This window comes from Dromaius novaehollandiae, chromosome Z (assembly GCF_036370855.1).
Source record: "Dromaius novaehollandiae isolate bDroNov1 chromosome Z, bDroNov1.hap1, whole genome shotgun sequence".
Lineage (NCBI taxonomy): Eukaryota > Metazoa > Chordata > Aves > Casuariiformes > Dromaiidae > Dromaius > Dromaius novaehollandiae.
Window position 1 is genome coordinate 8,104,449 of NC_088132.1, and position 16,008 is coordinate 8,120,456.

Consider the following 16,008-nt stretch of genomic DNA (forward strand, 5'->3'; position numbering starts at 1 on the left):
ATTCTCAGAGTAACACCAGCCCATTACCCGATGGCTATGGTAGAATTGTCAGTACTAACAGTCAGCATATTAATCCTAATGCAAAATGACAAATGGATCAATAATATTCACATTTACTATTTTGGAGGGAGAAAACAGACAATGTGGTTATATCAAGGGATGATGAGTGTACCAGCTAATGTTAGCCACCTCAAAGCCATCTGGACCATAAAACATGCCCATTAACTGTTTGAATGAGCTAAGCAAAAGGCTATTCAGACAGCTAACACTGACTTTCCATATGTTTTGGAAAACTGGGAAAGTTCCAGAGGAGGAAATGTGCTTTGGGGACCTTGTTTTTAAAAAAGCAAACAAGATAAGCAGGTAGCGGTAGGCTTACCAGTCTGATATCCTGGGCCAAACAATGGAAATACTGATACAAGATTTTATTAATGAAAAAATAAAAGACACAGTAATTAATCTGATTCGACACCAGAGTATAGAAATCTGATACTTTTAATGAGATTACAGTCTGAGAAAAGCAATAGTGGCCAAACAAAAGATGTCTATACAACATTTGAGTTAGTACTGCACAACATTTCTACTAATTAATTAGAATGATTCAAAATCATTGCAGCAAACATTGCAGGAATGAAAAACGGGCCCACAGGTCTTAGAAGTTAATCACAAACGAGGAATCATCAACACATGGGAATATTTTCAGGGGCTAAGCCTTTTCTATTTTTTATTAATGTACTGGAACAAACTGATAAAATCACTAAGTTTGCACATAAAATCAGTTCAGGGGAGGATCACCAATACTGCACGATCTGATAAAGCAACACCTGAACAAATATCTGCATTTCAAAATGTTGCTCTGACAGCAAAGAATGAAGCTCTGATTTACAGGATGTAGAAAAGAACCCTGAAAAACAAAACCAAGAGACCCCTCTGGAAAAGATCACCATATCACTCAGTAATGAGCTCAGCACGGCCAAAAAGTGCCAGTGGAGTCTTTGGAGATATAAACTGAGAGACACTGCCCAGGGTTAAAGAGCTTATGGGCATTTTTATTTGACTTTGGTGCGACTGCCTATACACCAGTGTGATTGGGTCATTCATCATTCAAAAAGAAGCTGGTTAGTAATCAGAGGACAGTCTAAGGGCTGGAGAACATGCCTGAAAGAATTGAGCAGCTCCAATTACTTAGCTTATCAGAAATAAAGTTGAAAGTTATGTCCGTCAAGGTTGATAAGTGAAAACTCTAGGAAAAAATACGTGATAATAGAGGGCTTCTGTTTAGCAAACAAGAGATTACAGTATCCAAATGCTGGAAACTGAACCTGGAGATGATAGGCAGACAGCAAAGCATCAGCAGTGAGCTTAATAAATCATTGGGGCAACCTACCAAGACTGGTGATGGATTCTCTGTCACTGTAGGTTTTCCTACCAACATGTGCACTTCTGCTATGCTTGTCACAGGAAGAACTACCTAAGTCAAAACAGACCATCCCAGCCTTATGCTGTCAGAGCTGCCGACCTCCTTACCTGAAAGGTGACGCTGCCCACCGGGAGATAGTTACGATCTTCCAGCATGCTGAGGTATTCTGCCACCAGCGCTGCAGCGTGAACCAGACACATGGCTGCTTCGGTGTAGCACTTCCTCTTGGTGTGCTTTTCTGCCATGTTCTGCAGCCAAGTCAGCCTCAAGTCAGGCGACGTCTGGTACCCTTTGGCAATTCTAACAGGGTAGGACACAACAGAGACATGAATGGTTTTCTCTTCTCGGAAATAAAAAAGACCTGCGTCATTCTCCACCCAGGCTGAGTGAAAGGAGACACCTCTGCCTCTAACCTGCAAATGTGTTTCACTGGGCACACAGCAAAAGAAATGGCTTGGCAGGTGTAGCCAGGACGCAGGGCTATGAAGGGAGTAAAACTGCTGACCCCAAGACTCTTTCGTGTTTATCGACCCCTGAATCCCACCCGTATTGAAATCCATGCCCTCCAGCCACCTCCCAATGGCTCCACAGCAACGTTTTCTATCCCACAGAACCTGGGCCCCCAGACGGAGATTTGCTACGCTAAAGCAGGAATGTACACAAAGAGAACAGCTAGAGGGTTTCTCCATAGCTTGTCCCCAAAATGCACAGTTCTTGAACACACTTCACTGCAGAATTTCCTCAGCAGCAATTCCAAATGGATTCACCTGTACATGAGATCCATGAGCATCTCTGGATCTTCCTGAAATTCCCTCATTTTCACTGTGTCTGACAGGATGCTGTTCAGATTACACAGCAGCTCCTCGACCTGGAGTAATACAAACACCAATATGCATTTCTCAGGTGTTTATTTTCTCCCTGTTAGAAATCTACTGGCACCGGCACCAGATAACATTACTTTCTCTTAGTCCCTCTTGCCCAAGGAAATATCAGGATGCTAGACTGCTACTAGATATGTTTTCCCATCTCCATTTAATACAGCAAACAGTGCTGGCTGACATAGCAAATCAATGGAATTAGTTGATCTGTCTATTTTTGAAAGGGGGGAAAAAACCCACAAACCAAAAATTTAATGGAGTCCCATCCAACACGATTCCAGTGGAGCTCCCTAAAATATTTTGCTATGGAATTATGTGCTCCACTTCATCCTCCTTTACTGCTACCCTACAGGTAAGCTTAGGCAGTTACACCTGCTTCCTTATTTTCCCTGCTCTGGAAGACTGAGATCTAGGACTTGCTCCAACACATTCCTATGTGGAAGCTCCTGTAATAAGCAGTGGATCATACAAAAGATTTAACCTGAGCAGGAAATGGAGTTGGTTGCATATCCGCATCTTCCTCTGCATAGGCCAGGATGGTTCGTAAGGATCGCCGAAGGAATTCCTCATTAAACTCGGGTGATTTGCCAACCAAAGAGGCTAGTGACATGGTCACCTGCATCTTCACTCTTGCAAAATTCTTTCCAAAAAAGAAAAGAGAGAGAGAGAATGGTGACCGCACTCTGTTCACACATTTCGGTTTACTAAAGAAACTCAATTTCTCCTGCCACACCGAGTGGGTTAAATTTGCTGCTCAGGAGAGTGATGTCTGGTGCACCAAAGTCAGCTACCTGGTTAAGTCAGAAGTCCCCAGTTCTGACATGGCCATGGTTTGTGGCACGAATGTGCCTTGGGATGCATGTGCTTGACTGAGACAAGGAGAAGTCAGAATCCCCCCTCCTTCATCCTCTGCACAGAGCAGCTGATCTGTAGGAGGAAGCAGGACTGGGAAAACATTCTGGAGACAAGTCTGTGAAGCATAAGGCCTCTGAGGGCTTCACCTGGGCTGAGGCACCATGCCTTGCTGATGACTGCATCTCGAGGCAAATCCTCCTCCTGCAAAGCCAACACTTTTACATATTCCAGGTTTTTTAAGTAACAACCTGAGGAAAAATGCTGTGCAAGATCAGATACTCTCCAAAATGCATGAGTGTCCTTACATGCTAGGACATTACGAATCTACACGCATAACATACATACTTAGCTCCATATGTGTGGACAGAATCACAGTTTAGTCTACAGTTCCTTGAGACCAAATGCCAAATGAAAAATATCACAATAATACCAATATACAACAGTTCTACTGAGGCCTCAGTCACATCAGAATAGAACTGGTCCGTATGGCACATAAAGCTTAAGCAATTCTGATACAGGACTGAAAAAAATTAGGAGACAAATGAACACTTTTGCTTATGCATTATATAGTCCTTGCTTTTGGAGCTCTAACGCTGTTTCATTTAAAGATGCATTTACGGATGTTGCAGAAAAGCGTCACTTTTCTAAACAAAATACTGAACAATAATTGTATTAAAACTACTCTGCCCCTACACTTCTGGCACTTCTTCAGGTTCGAATGTGCAAAACAGCACAACACTTGATATACTGCTTTATCTGCTGATCACACTTCCAGTTTCAGCTTCAATTCTTCACAAAAAAGGTGGCGCAAAGTATACTGCTGTTTGCAATATCTTACACTGGTAGAGCTGAAGCTGTATCTCATGAGGAGATAGAGAGTGGCACAGGCTTGAGTCCGTGTAATGTCTATGCTGCTGCTGCAGTGATGAAGGACTCTTTGACACAGGTCAGCACACTGTTCCACCTCCTCTTCAAACAGGAAATCTCCAAACTAAGAGATATAGAGAAGATACCATTCATTATTGTCATTTCTGGCCATTAAAATACCATGAGCTTAGTGCACAAAAACCCCCAGTTCAGGCAAAGGTTAAAATTTACAAAAACTTCATTTTACATTCTTTTGATTTGTACTTCTGATTTTTGTGCCTCTTTAGATTCCATTTTCAAGCTTTTCTACAGAAGTATGGTTTTAAAATAGCCTCTGTGTTTAAAAAAAGGACAAAAAGAAATTTCTCAAGAAGTCCCAAGGATCCAGGAGCTTTCAAAAACATCGAATATTGCAAAATTCTTACAAGCATAAGAAGAGTTGCTGTCTCCAGAGTATATGGTGGTTGATGAAACATGCAAATATTGCCTTAAACACAAGGAACAATCGCTAGTTTTTCAAATTAATGCCCTACCCTTCACTTGCCCTCCAGCATGTTCTTCCTTCTACAGTGTACCATCAAACTCCCACAGTCCAGCTTACATGCCAGACCCTCTTTTAAAATGTTTCCACAATATACCTAGCAGACAGTAAACCCAGAGGGCAAGATACCTGTCCTAAGGAACTGTCACTGTAAACATCACAGATGCACTGGTACTGTATGTACATAGATAGGACTGATAAAGATGCATGAGCAGAACACAGGATATTATTTCTCATTCCCAGGCACATTTCCCAGCCTTCAACCTTTCTTCACTCCACTATCTTACTGTTGTGTGTCTAATTTATATGACATACCTTTTGGCATAGGGATCTATCGTTTTTATTTGTTTGCAAAATAACTTTTATATACCTATGGTGTAATAGAAGCAATCTGAATGATTGCTTCATAAAAAACACAACTGAGTCAGCTTAACTAGAATGTCTATTTCAATAAGAATGATTGCTTCACAAAAATGCATGATTTAATTGGAAGTTAGCTTTCAAAGATAAAGCACAATGAGAACATAATTATGAATTGCATAACTACTCAGTTATTACCCTGTAATTAGGCTTTGTCAGCCAATCCAAATTTAACTACAGACAGGCATTAGCTGGACAACAGTATACTGTTATTTGCATTTTAGAATAATTTAGGGCAAAGACATTTCATGGATTCCTCCATCTGTCTTATAAGTGGAAATACTTTTTTTGTAGGAGAACGACTCTTTACTAGATTTCAGAGAGTCCTCATGAAGCAACTTACCCTTTATGACCTATATTCTAAAAACTTTGGGTCAAATTCTATCTTCATATACATTTTGAAAATAAATTGTTTTCCTTTGAGATACATAAATGAAAGTGAGATTAGAATGAGGTTTCGTTCTCAGATAGAACAAAGACAATATTTGTCAACATCTTAGAAATTTCTTAGAATTTTAGAATCTATCTTGGAATTGGAAACCTAGAACAAACCCCTGGTCATAGAGGAGTTAGTTTTGATTACTCCTCCACCTGACTGATTAGAAACTGGTCCTGCTGATATAATAATTTAAATTTGACTTTACAGCAACTGTCTGATCCATGATGTTATCATTCCTGAAAATTAAAATTGGAACGCATTTTCAATATATTTTGGTGGGCTCTTTTTATCTTTTTATTAGCAAATCCTCTGTTTTTCACAATCAACTGCTACAACCACAAGGTTATTCTGATTCAGTTGCTCCATTTTGTGTTGTTGACAGAAGAGTCCTACAGTAACTGCAGACATCCCTGAACAATCACAAATATCCCTACAGATAGGCATCAGTATTTACACATGCTAAACATATTTAATGAATGCCACAGCACAGCTATTAAGTGGATGGACACAGCTCTGCTCTGACTCTAGCAACTTGACTGGAAGCATGAAAACAAAAGTGTATCAACAGCATACCTTAGCAATGAGAGCTCTGAGGGTACCAAAGCAATGAGTCAGGTAAGTTGTGCTCTGATCACAGCCAAGAGAGTTCACCAGGACCTTCAGAACTCCTCCCAAAAGATTGTCTCTGCACTCTGCTGCAAAGCTGGCCTACACGTGGAGGAGAAAACGAACAATAACTGCATGAGGGAATTCAGCAGTGAACTGGCACATGGGAACCAGAGTTCTCGTCTGTCTGCGAGAGTCTCACAAGTCCAAATAACATGAGGTTGGATATCACAGCTTTTTTCATTTGTTAGCATCTGCTACTGAGAAAATTCAAATTACTTCTGTCAAGATTGGGAAGACAGAGGGGAAAATGTTCAACTGTTTCTCACTATCAAAAGACCCTCCAATGCATTTTTAGCTCAGCCATCTTCTGCAGTGATTCCTGAAGCCTGGTCCATATTCTGGCCACTATTTCATGTGCCTTGGATCAGGAATTGATTCTATGGTAGGCAAGCACCTGCCTCCCCCATTCCCTCATGGTCTGATTTCTTGGACATATAGATTAGATAGGTAGGCTGGTACACTCTGCTCAAACCCACAAGCTGGGCAGTAGAGAGACTGAGAGCGATGAGGGCTGCCTTGCAAAAATGCACCCAGTAATATGAGAATCTAGTAGCTAAATGCTTTTCTAGTAGCAGGTTTTCAAAACCAAAGTTTTCCCTCACTATATATGAATAGGTATGCTGCTCCGGTAGTAGTACTCCCACACCCATAAATTTGGAGTCTCTTTCTTAAACCAGGAGTTTAGGAAAGGTCCAGGACTGGTCCAGGACCAGTCTCGGTCTGGTCAAATATTCTAGTTCCACTGCCATCAATGAACCTGTTAAATTTTGCTGCACCTGACTGCTGAAAGTTAAGGTATAGGTTCTTCACGTTGCTCTGTGGAAGCACATCTATCTCCAGAAGGGCTCCACGAAGGTGAAATAGTCTTTCCTGCACTGAGCATTCTGTGGGAGTCAAGGTTAAATCCTATTGTCTCACAAGGTCATGCAAAGTATTATCTAAGGCCACCCAGCAGTCCAGCTGCAAATTACTAATACCTTCAGATATATTCCCAACCTAAATAAAGGCTTTTCTCCCCTTATCCTCTCTAAAGTTCAGTATCATAGCAAGACAGTTGAAATGGCTTTCTACAACACCTACTGAAGGCAAAGGAGTGAATTTTTCCTTCATCTACACTGGTGCGATGGCCTACAATAGAAGGGGCTTGCAACAACAGTGTTAGACAGGCAGCATTTCATCTTCAGATTCATTTTTCCTCATCCTTTCTTTTTTCCCTCTTCAAGATTATGCAAGTTTACAGGAGATCTTTAATTAAAACAATTTATACTGCCTAGGAAACAAAAGGAGAAATGAATCTTTCTTCCACTAGCTTTGGAGCTGCAGGGACTGGTAGAAAGCCAGCTCTGCAGTTTCTCACCTGGATGATATTCTCCTGCATATCGAGAATGATCAGATTAGCTTCAGTTGCCAGGTTTCCGCTGATCAGAGCTTCTTGATCTAGCTCAGCTTTCGTTCTGCAAAAGACGCTCTAATTAAAGCACAGAGAGAGTACCACAGGAGCCAGATGACCTACTAAACAGAGGCAACAAAGCCAAAATACAAACAATAGCATTCTGAATAATGCCACAGGGGCAAACAATGAAAATAGTCTTCAAGGGCATTTCTTAAGAACTTCAGGGTAAAACACGGAGAGCTGTTATCTTAGGTCAAAAATTCCAAAGGGGATGCCTGACAGCTAGACCCCTGGGGAGTTCAAAGAGATGCTGCTGCTTCCATAATAGCCATCTATGAAATAGTTCCTTCACCCTCAATATCAGTTTTGAAATTAATGCATTGCCTGCAGCAGGACACTGAAACCCAAAATGGAATAAAGAAGCAACTTTTCTAACACTTCCAGAGAGAAATACAACAAACTAGTAGGCTTTGGCAAAGGGGAAATTGCTTCAATGCCCTCGCAGCAGTGTTTAATGTAGGCAGTTAAAAATGTTGGTTCTTGAGACTGTTGACATGTAAGCCAGCAGGTTCAAATGCCTCAGGGTCAGTGAAGCAGTCAGCAGGACTGGAGCATTTCTTAAAAGACAGAAGGTTGTAGTAACACAATGCATGATGCCATTTTAGTCAAGACTTTAAGAGGAGGCCTGGAACAGAGCTCCCTGCAGTTCAACAGTCTGAGCTTAAGGAACAGCTTCTAACAAAAGCGTATTTTCAGGGATCCCTCCTAAGCCAGAAACACAAAGAAGACGGTCTGTTCTTTTCCTTAAACCATTCAGAAAAGGGCTCCTGCATAGCCAGAAGCCACTTTCTGAGACCTCAGATTAGAGCTGCTCTGACTCTGGCCAAAGCTCCCAAGGTGCATTTCTGTCCTTTGGCTGGAGGAACACTCTTACAATCAAATTTCTGAGCGAGTTCAAACTCTATGGTTCTTCTGCTACATTTGCTTACATTTTCTACCCAGTGAGGTGAGAGTCTCACTCAAAAGCAAAGCCAGAAAAGTAATGAGACATCCTTTGGAGACGGCCAGATAATTTTAGAGAGGACTAGGAAAGGAAGTCAGAACAGTCATATGGTGATTAATTACAATTACTCAAAGCAATGAAGAACAGGAGGGCCTGCCAAAAGGCCAGTGCTCTAATCAAGCCAAGGATTACTAAATAGGAGCGAGTGAGAACTGTACAAATTAAGCAAACAACATAACCCTTTGAACAATTTCCAGCAACCACTCAGCCTTGCACTTTAACCATGCTAACTGATTAGATCCTCTCCGACACCGTTCTTAGCTTGTAACTGTGACAACAGTCTCAATCCCAAAGCACCCTGGGCCAAGGAGAAGCAGGCTGAGTGAGGCTGAATAGCATGCATTTGCAAATTTGCTGTGCCATGCATAACCTGCAAACACCTTGCTCATGGAACATACACTGAAAGGATCCACAAAGGATGAGAGCAAACCACTTAGATACCACAGTGGTGAACACAGGAAAGAACAGAAAGGTTTCAACAACATGCAGAGTTGTACTCATCTAAGCAAAAGTTATGTTTCAAGTGGTTTAACTGAACTGCAAAGAGACACTGTAGAGCTGTTGCTTGATGACTGGCTTGCTCTGATTTTATTTAAATTGGTTGGGAGGAAGCAAGCAGCTTTCAACGCAAAATAAGAATGTTCACACAGGATCCGCATGTCTTCCAATCAGGTACAGCGGACACAGGGATTGTCTTTCAGGAGTTCATATAAATTCCAAAATATTAATCTTTGTCCTCAAAAGTTGCCATGTGGCAACAACATAGCTGCCTAGCAGAGCACAATGCACTCATGCAAAAATCAGAATAAAGACAGTGCTCTGAGTTCCATTTAAAACATGGTGAAGGACATCATTGGTGCTCACAACAGTTTTACTGGCAAGAGGTCACCCAGTGGCCCTTTTAGATAGTCAAAATTCAAGCTTATGGAAAAATGGCACATCTCCTTTAGGGAAAGCCAACAAATTCCGTACTTACAGAAACCTGGCACATACAATATGAAAATACTATTAGTAACACAAATCTTTCTTGAAAATATAGCTTTCTGTAAATCTGGACACTGACTTGTCTAATATCATATAGTGCTGATAAGGTGAAATATACTGCTACATTTTTATTAATAACCTGCAACAAGAAAAATGTTCACTGCAGAATCATCTTCTCTGTTCTTCTTGCAAATAACTCTTCTCAAGTTTAACACAGCAGTGTTAAACTTCACACGTAAACCCAGCTCAACTGACTTAGTGAGGCAAAACTTATATTGCAATACTGTACACAGTGGGAGCCATAGCAACACCAAAATAAATGTCATATCAGGCCTCAACAGAGTATTTGATATGACATGTATCAATGACCAGTGTTTCCCATTCTGATAATCAAAAGGAAAAGTGTGTAGATAACTATTTAAACACCTCATTCAACTATTTATGACCTCTTTATTGCATCATAGCAACAGCCAGATCCTTCTGCCATATAAATATTTTTTATTTATTTCCCCTTTGACAGAAGAGGAAAAGGACTGAAACTGCTGATTTCACAATAAAACCACCCTGGAAGAAAGAATAAAACATGCTGAAAAAAACCCAAATGGCTTGGTTCTAATGAAGGCAATATAGATTTATTAACTGACTTACTTATCTTGTCTCTCATTTGCCTGTCGCCAGTGAGTCTGCTCTTTTCTCCATCGCAGGTTTTCATTCAGCCCTGCTGATCTGTCATTCCCTAAAAGTGCAACACATATCAGTAAGATTAAAGCAAACGTGGACACCTGAAGTCTGATAGCTCATCCAAAGAGGGAGCTACATTTCTGTAGCAGCCTGTCAGAACTCAGGCCATTCGACACGATGGCCTTGGGGCTCTAGTCAAAGGACAGGGCTCCATCATTTTTTCATCTAGGACTTTTAAAACATTAGCTTGGTTATAGATGTCTTCAAAGACCAAAAAACCAAGTAAGTCTATTAACTAAATGAAACAGATTTTCTTCTATCAGCAGTTTGTTCTTACTGATCGTTTTGACATGATTGCTTGGTTTTTGATTACACACTAACACAATTTATTAGAATGTCTTAAAATTTCTTAGCTGGTCTCATATTCTTCAGCTGAGAATAGCTCAGTCCTAACTACAGCACGGGTAATTGAAGTCTAACGATATTTATATCCACGGCAAATCCAAAAAAGGTCTACAAGGGAAGGACTGGGACAAAAATAAAAGGATAAGAATGGGCAGTGCGCATAAAAGGCAACAAATACATTTATATCTATAACCTCTTGAGAGCCTCTCAAAAGTCATGGGAAAGGGTGGGAGGAAGTACCAGCTGGTATTCTGCAGCGTTTCATCATTTCTCCTCTGGCTCCTTCACCTCTCAGTAAAGCCTCTTCTAATCGGGCCTTAACGTCTCTTGACTTCTGGAGTGCTTGAGTGCTAACTTTATCTGAGCTTTGTTTGCCCTGAAAGTAAAGTCAAAGCAATTAGCACCAGTGTCTCCATCTTTGAACATGAGCCCAAATTACATCAACAGAACCAGAGATAACGAGAAAGATCTGGAGAGCAGGCAAAAAGCAGTGAATATGACTGACTAATATAAAAAGATTAATTAAAGGTTGCAGATGTGAAAAGAGGTGATACATGTACTGCTGATGAACACAAAGATGTAGCTCAGTGCTACAGAGAGAGAAATTGAAGCACAGAGAGAAAGTTATGTGATCTGTTTCAGACAGGTTGTGTCAGGGAGGGGAGTCCTGATGTTCAGGTCTATATCTTAACCGAAGGATCACCTAACACCACCTCGCTTTGAAAGGGGTAGAGTGTAAAGAGAACAACTCCAGTGCCGACAGCAGCAACTGCTTATCTCCCTTCACAGGTAGAAAATATTGGTAAATTAGACATGTCTATAGATTCCTAGAACACCTCAAATAAATAGTTCCTCAAATCTTCAGGAAAAGGAAAAATAATACAATTTAAAAGCAATGTGGGACTTCCTTGAAGGTTTTGGCTGCATTTTGCTTGAAGGGTAGGGTCAGTTATTTTATCTGAATTCATCTGCCCACTTGTAGCATAGATTAGACAAGAGCTAATTCAGCTCTTGCCAATAATAAATTTGCCCAGGACAGCCAGGGAGAAAGGAAAAAAAAAAGTGCAAAAAATCAGGCCATATTTCACTCACCTTGTACTCGAAGCATGAGACACAAATGAAGAGGAGGTCTAAAATCCTGTTCAGTTGCATGGATGGAAGGTCTGCAATCCATTTTTGTATGAGGTTCTGATCAGCATTTTTCATGATCCAGAGGAAACAGATCAAAAGGTTGCGAGAAGTATCAGGACCTAATGTAGCATTCTGTCTGTAGGGCTGGGAGCAGATAAGGTAAATGTCAGTTGAAAGAAGAAAAAGAAGAGGAAGGCTATTCAAATTAAGAAGTATTATTTAAATTTCAGTGTAGTCAAATCCCAGGATTGGACTTAAGTAAATTAACCTCTTCCAGGTTATACTGATTATTATTTTTTGGAAATTCTATCTGTGCAATTAGTGACAGCAAGGCCAGGTGTATGCAAGGGAAAGAGAGGAAGCTGCACAGAAGCACTGTTGGCCAGATGCACATACATTAATTTCCTTAGAAACAGTTACAGAATCTTTCTCTACATTAATTTCCTTAGGTAACTGTTTGGTTCCCTCTTGCCATGCAGCTGTGTCAGCCAAATATATAGAAGATAAAAACAACTATAAAGAAGGACATAGAGGGAAAAAAGGGGATCCTGAGTCATGAATACATGGATTCAGGTGACACTGGGACTGGGAGGCAGTGGGGGTGTGAAAGAGGTATTTGCTGATCCAGAAATGGGATGAGGTTGGGTGTGGAAATGGAGATAAGCACATGGGAGAAAAAGTGAAACCACTTTAGATGAAGGAGAAGTTAAACGACTGGAAGAGAAGAGTAGGAGACACCACCAGGAATATGAGGCACTCTTGTTGGGGTTGAAGGAAATGAGAAAGCAATTTCTTGTGCCCTAGTTGTTAGCCAGAAGAGAAGATAAGGAGTATAAAATACTGAAAGACAAAAGCAGAAATAAGAAAGGAGACTCTCAAAGCACTCGACCCACCTGGGACATCACAGATATTCCAGAGCTCCTGAGGTTGAACTGATTCCCTGCTATGGCAAGGGCCACATTTTGATTGATTGCACCTGCGGACTCTTGTTCTTCCTCCGGATTGCCTGTGCGCCCCTTTCCACCTCGGGCATCTGAAACTAGATTTGAAATATCTCAGTGGGACTGCAGGGAAGAATCCAGTTGTTGCTCTTGTACTCTCACATTTCGTAGTCCTCCATCCTGTTACCACGCAAAAAACTGGCACGTCCGTCCCTGAGACTATTGGTCTGGCTGATGCACCAAGGAGCAAAAGATGCACAGCATTAACAAGACACTTTGCCGCTATCTGCAAAGACTGGTAAGTTATTCATATAAACACAGGAAAAGGAGAGGAGACCAATATGCTCTAAATTTTTCAGAAAAGCCGGTTAAAAAGCAAAGGCAGGAGCAAACGCGAGGCTGGTTCTGAACTTCAAAGCTAAGCCAGTGCTTTATCTGGCTTGGATGGAGCTATCCAGTTCCACCCCATCCCAGGCAAGAGGATCAACATCAAAGCCACACATTGGCTTGGGGATATTCAGCAAGGTATGTCAGCCTGCTAATGGCTGACAGAGCCGGTATTGCCTGCTGGTTTAAAGGACAAGTTTAACTTCAAGCATCTGGCCACTTCTATTCCCCACTGGTTCTTAATATCATCCTGAACAAATAAATGTATTTATACCTAAGCATTATAAAAATCTCCTCTGATTCTGAGTGTCCACTTTGGGATTTAGAAGACCTGGCTTTCGGAGAAGGTGAGTGACCAGCCAAACTCAGTGCGTCCAGAACTAGGTCAGCAGCCTCTCATGACAGACATTCAAAAAGAAAGGCACTCTAAAAACTAGCCATACTGGTACACTTGGGTTTCCTCACTCTCTCTCCTTTTCATCTCTGGTGTAAGGACAACACTTAGATTAGAAGAGTGTGGTGAGATCTGATTAGTCAATATGCTGTAAATGCTTTCATGCTCTTAGACTGCAAATGCTAAATACATTCATAGCATTTTGTTCAGTCATCTATATGCAAAACATTTTCAGAACTAGTGATATTCTTAGGAAGTATATTCTTCAAAGATCATACCTTTCTTTTACAGCCTTTAATTTCTTTATGAAAGTGAAAGATAGGTTTCAAAGCAGCAGAGATCTGCTATCTCACAAAAAAATGCCAAATTGCTGCTTTCAGCAATTTCGTAAGAATATATGCAAGGAAATAGCATAGATAATAATGTTTTAAACGGCTTAGAGATTTAGACCAAAAGTTATAGCTATAAAAGTTTAGAAAAATATATTTCCTGTGTGATCATTACACTTGCCTGAGATTAATTTAAGCATCATGATAATAACACTAAAGTACAATAGAAAAAGGTGGAAAGAACAAAATCTAATTTTTTTAACTGTGATGCAACACGCTGTCATTATATTCTTGTTTTCCTCCATACTGTATGTTAAACCTACTTATATCTTAATATTTCTTGCAGACCTTGCAAACTTTTTTTGCAATCACAATATTTATACTAAGATATAGGCAGCACTATATAGAGAGACACCTCTGGTCTATCATTTGCTAATGAAGTAAGCACACTGAAGTTTTTTGTCCATAAAAATCAAATTTACTTCCAAGTAAAGAAATGTTCACCCTGCAACACTGCGGGGAATTTCTGCACTTAGGGAAATATCTTCTATGTTTGATAGATTATTTTGACAAGGCACTCTAAGAAGCTGAAAAAACAAGAGACAAAAGGTCTTACTTGTAAAATCATGGAGTTGCGACAGTGAATCCAAAATGATGCCAACTAAAGGGAGGTAGAGAGCCGCAATTTTAATCTTCACCTCTTTTTTGGAGCAACGTGGGTCTAGGTCATGGGAACTCAGCAGGCTAAGAATAGCACTAACAGCTTTTCTTTGCACCTTGCTAATCCTGTTAACACAAAAATAAGCATGAGCTCCATTAGTGGGTCATGCACAAATTATTTATAAATCAAAGATGTAAGAAACAGAGTGGACATGGAAGAAAAACTAATACACCAATATTCATTAGATAACCCCTTCCATTCTGAAGAGAGAACAACATTCCCTGCAAAACATAGATATCTTACATTTCCAAGTTAGCTCACCACAAATCAAAGGGCATCCAAGTCTTCCAAGTACTCCAGCCAAAACCAACATGGTGAAGAAACATGCTTAGAGACAGGCACCAGACTCTGGCCAAAGCTTAGTTAAACTCTTAAACCCAAACAAAGGCCATGGTATTTTAGATAGAAGAGCAATTGAAATTTTAAGTTGCAATCTCAGGTCACCTATTTCGCCAACATTATTGCAACAAATGGTACATTTGTATTCACTGGGGCAAACAAACTGTAGAAAAGCAATCACTGTATTATTGCTATGTTACAGAGGGACTCACATGTAGTTTTCCACAGGATGAATACTGGCATTTGAGTTTATCTGATGAAAAGCTGAACATTAGCAGCTTATCCTAAAATGCTCTAGATGTGGTTATAATTTTAGTTTAATGAAGACCTCTTTTTCCTTCTATACTACCTGAAAGGATGGTGAAGATCACTCTTTTGTTTCCCGTTGTTCAGAATCAGTCTATTCCACATGGCAATGTGACTGACTTGCTACTCAAGTGAGAATTTCTGCAATGGATGTTTAGTTTAATATGAACTTTCATGGAGGTTCACATACTAATATTTGCTTATGGAGGTAGAACCAGAGAGGCTTCGTAGGAGCCCATCCGTTCTATGCCAAAGGCTGAATATTCTTTCTTATAACTCTAACCAACACTGCCACAATGCTTTCAGTGCGTTTAACTGCATTCAGTGTGGATACCCACCCTTCGCTGTCTGTGTCCAGCGCTGCTGCCAGTTCAGTGAAGAGTAACCCGGTCAGAAAGTGCTGCTGACGATACTCTGATGAAAGGTCAAACATACTAGCAATTTTCTGGTCTTGGAAACTAGAGCAGGAGCTAGAATTCTGCAAAAATATATTAGAAGTATTCAAAGAATGATCACCGAAATGAAAGCTTCTTAGAGAGGTTGTAATGACAGCCCATGTAACTAATGGAACATCCTATCAGAGATACAGCACAGACTTTAACAGAAGGTCAGATATTTTGGAGGAAAATATCTGAATGGGAAACAAAAAAAAAAAAGTCCCGTTTCAAACAAGTTGCTTGCTAGGATGCAATCTCATCCTTTCAGTTCCGTGCAAGCAACTCATTTGATATTTTTCAAGATGTAAAATTCTCACCTCATATTTTTTAGTTCAGATAGGGTACAAAACCAGAATCTCCTCCAAGTTTAGGACACTTTACATTGCTCTTACTGTTGCAGAGCAACTC

At 40.4% G+C, this 16,008-nt stretch overlaps 1 protein-coding gene across 2 annotated transcripts in view; it reads right to left on the reverse strand.

The window, feature by feature from the left end:
• DOCK8 (dedicator of cytokinesis 8) overlaps positions 1–16,008 on the reverse strand; it is an 89,068-nt gene that overhangs the window by 13,156 nt on the left and 59,904 nt on the right. For both annotated transcript variants that reach the window (XM_026100529.2, XM_026100530.2), the window contains 12 exons: positions 15,502–15,641; positions 14,414–14,583; positions 12,640–12,785; positions 11,708–11,890; positions 10,856–10,991; positions 10,178–10,265; positions 7,447–7,543; positions 5,994–6,128; positions 3,992–4,144; positions 2,780–2,938; positions 2,188–2,288; positions 1,528–1,720 (listed from right to left, as the gene is read on the reverse strand). In XM_026100529.2, the coding sequence (XP_025956314.2) occupies positions 1,528–1,720; positions 2,188–2,288; positions 2,780–2,938; positions 3,992–4,144; positions 5,994–6,128; positions 7,447–7,543; positions 10,178–10,265; positions 10,856–10,991; positions 11,708–11,890; positions 12,640–12,785; positions 14,414–14,583; positions 15,502–15,641 (1,701 nt within the window). The remainder of the gene's footprint in view (positions 1–1,527; positions 1,721–2,187; positions 2,289–2,779; positions 2,939–3,991; positions 4,145–5,993; positions 6,129–7,446; positions 7,544–10,177; positions 10,266–10,855; positions 10,992–11,707; positions 11,891–12,639; positions 12,786–14,413; positions 14,584–15,501; positions 15,642–16,008) is intronic.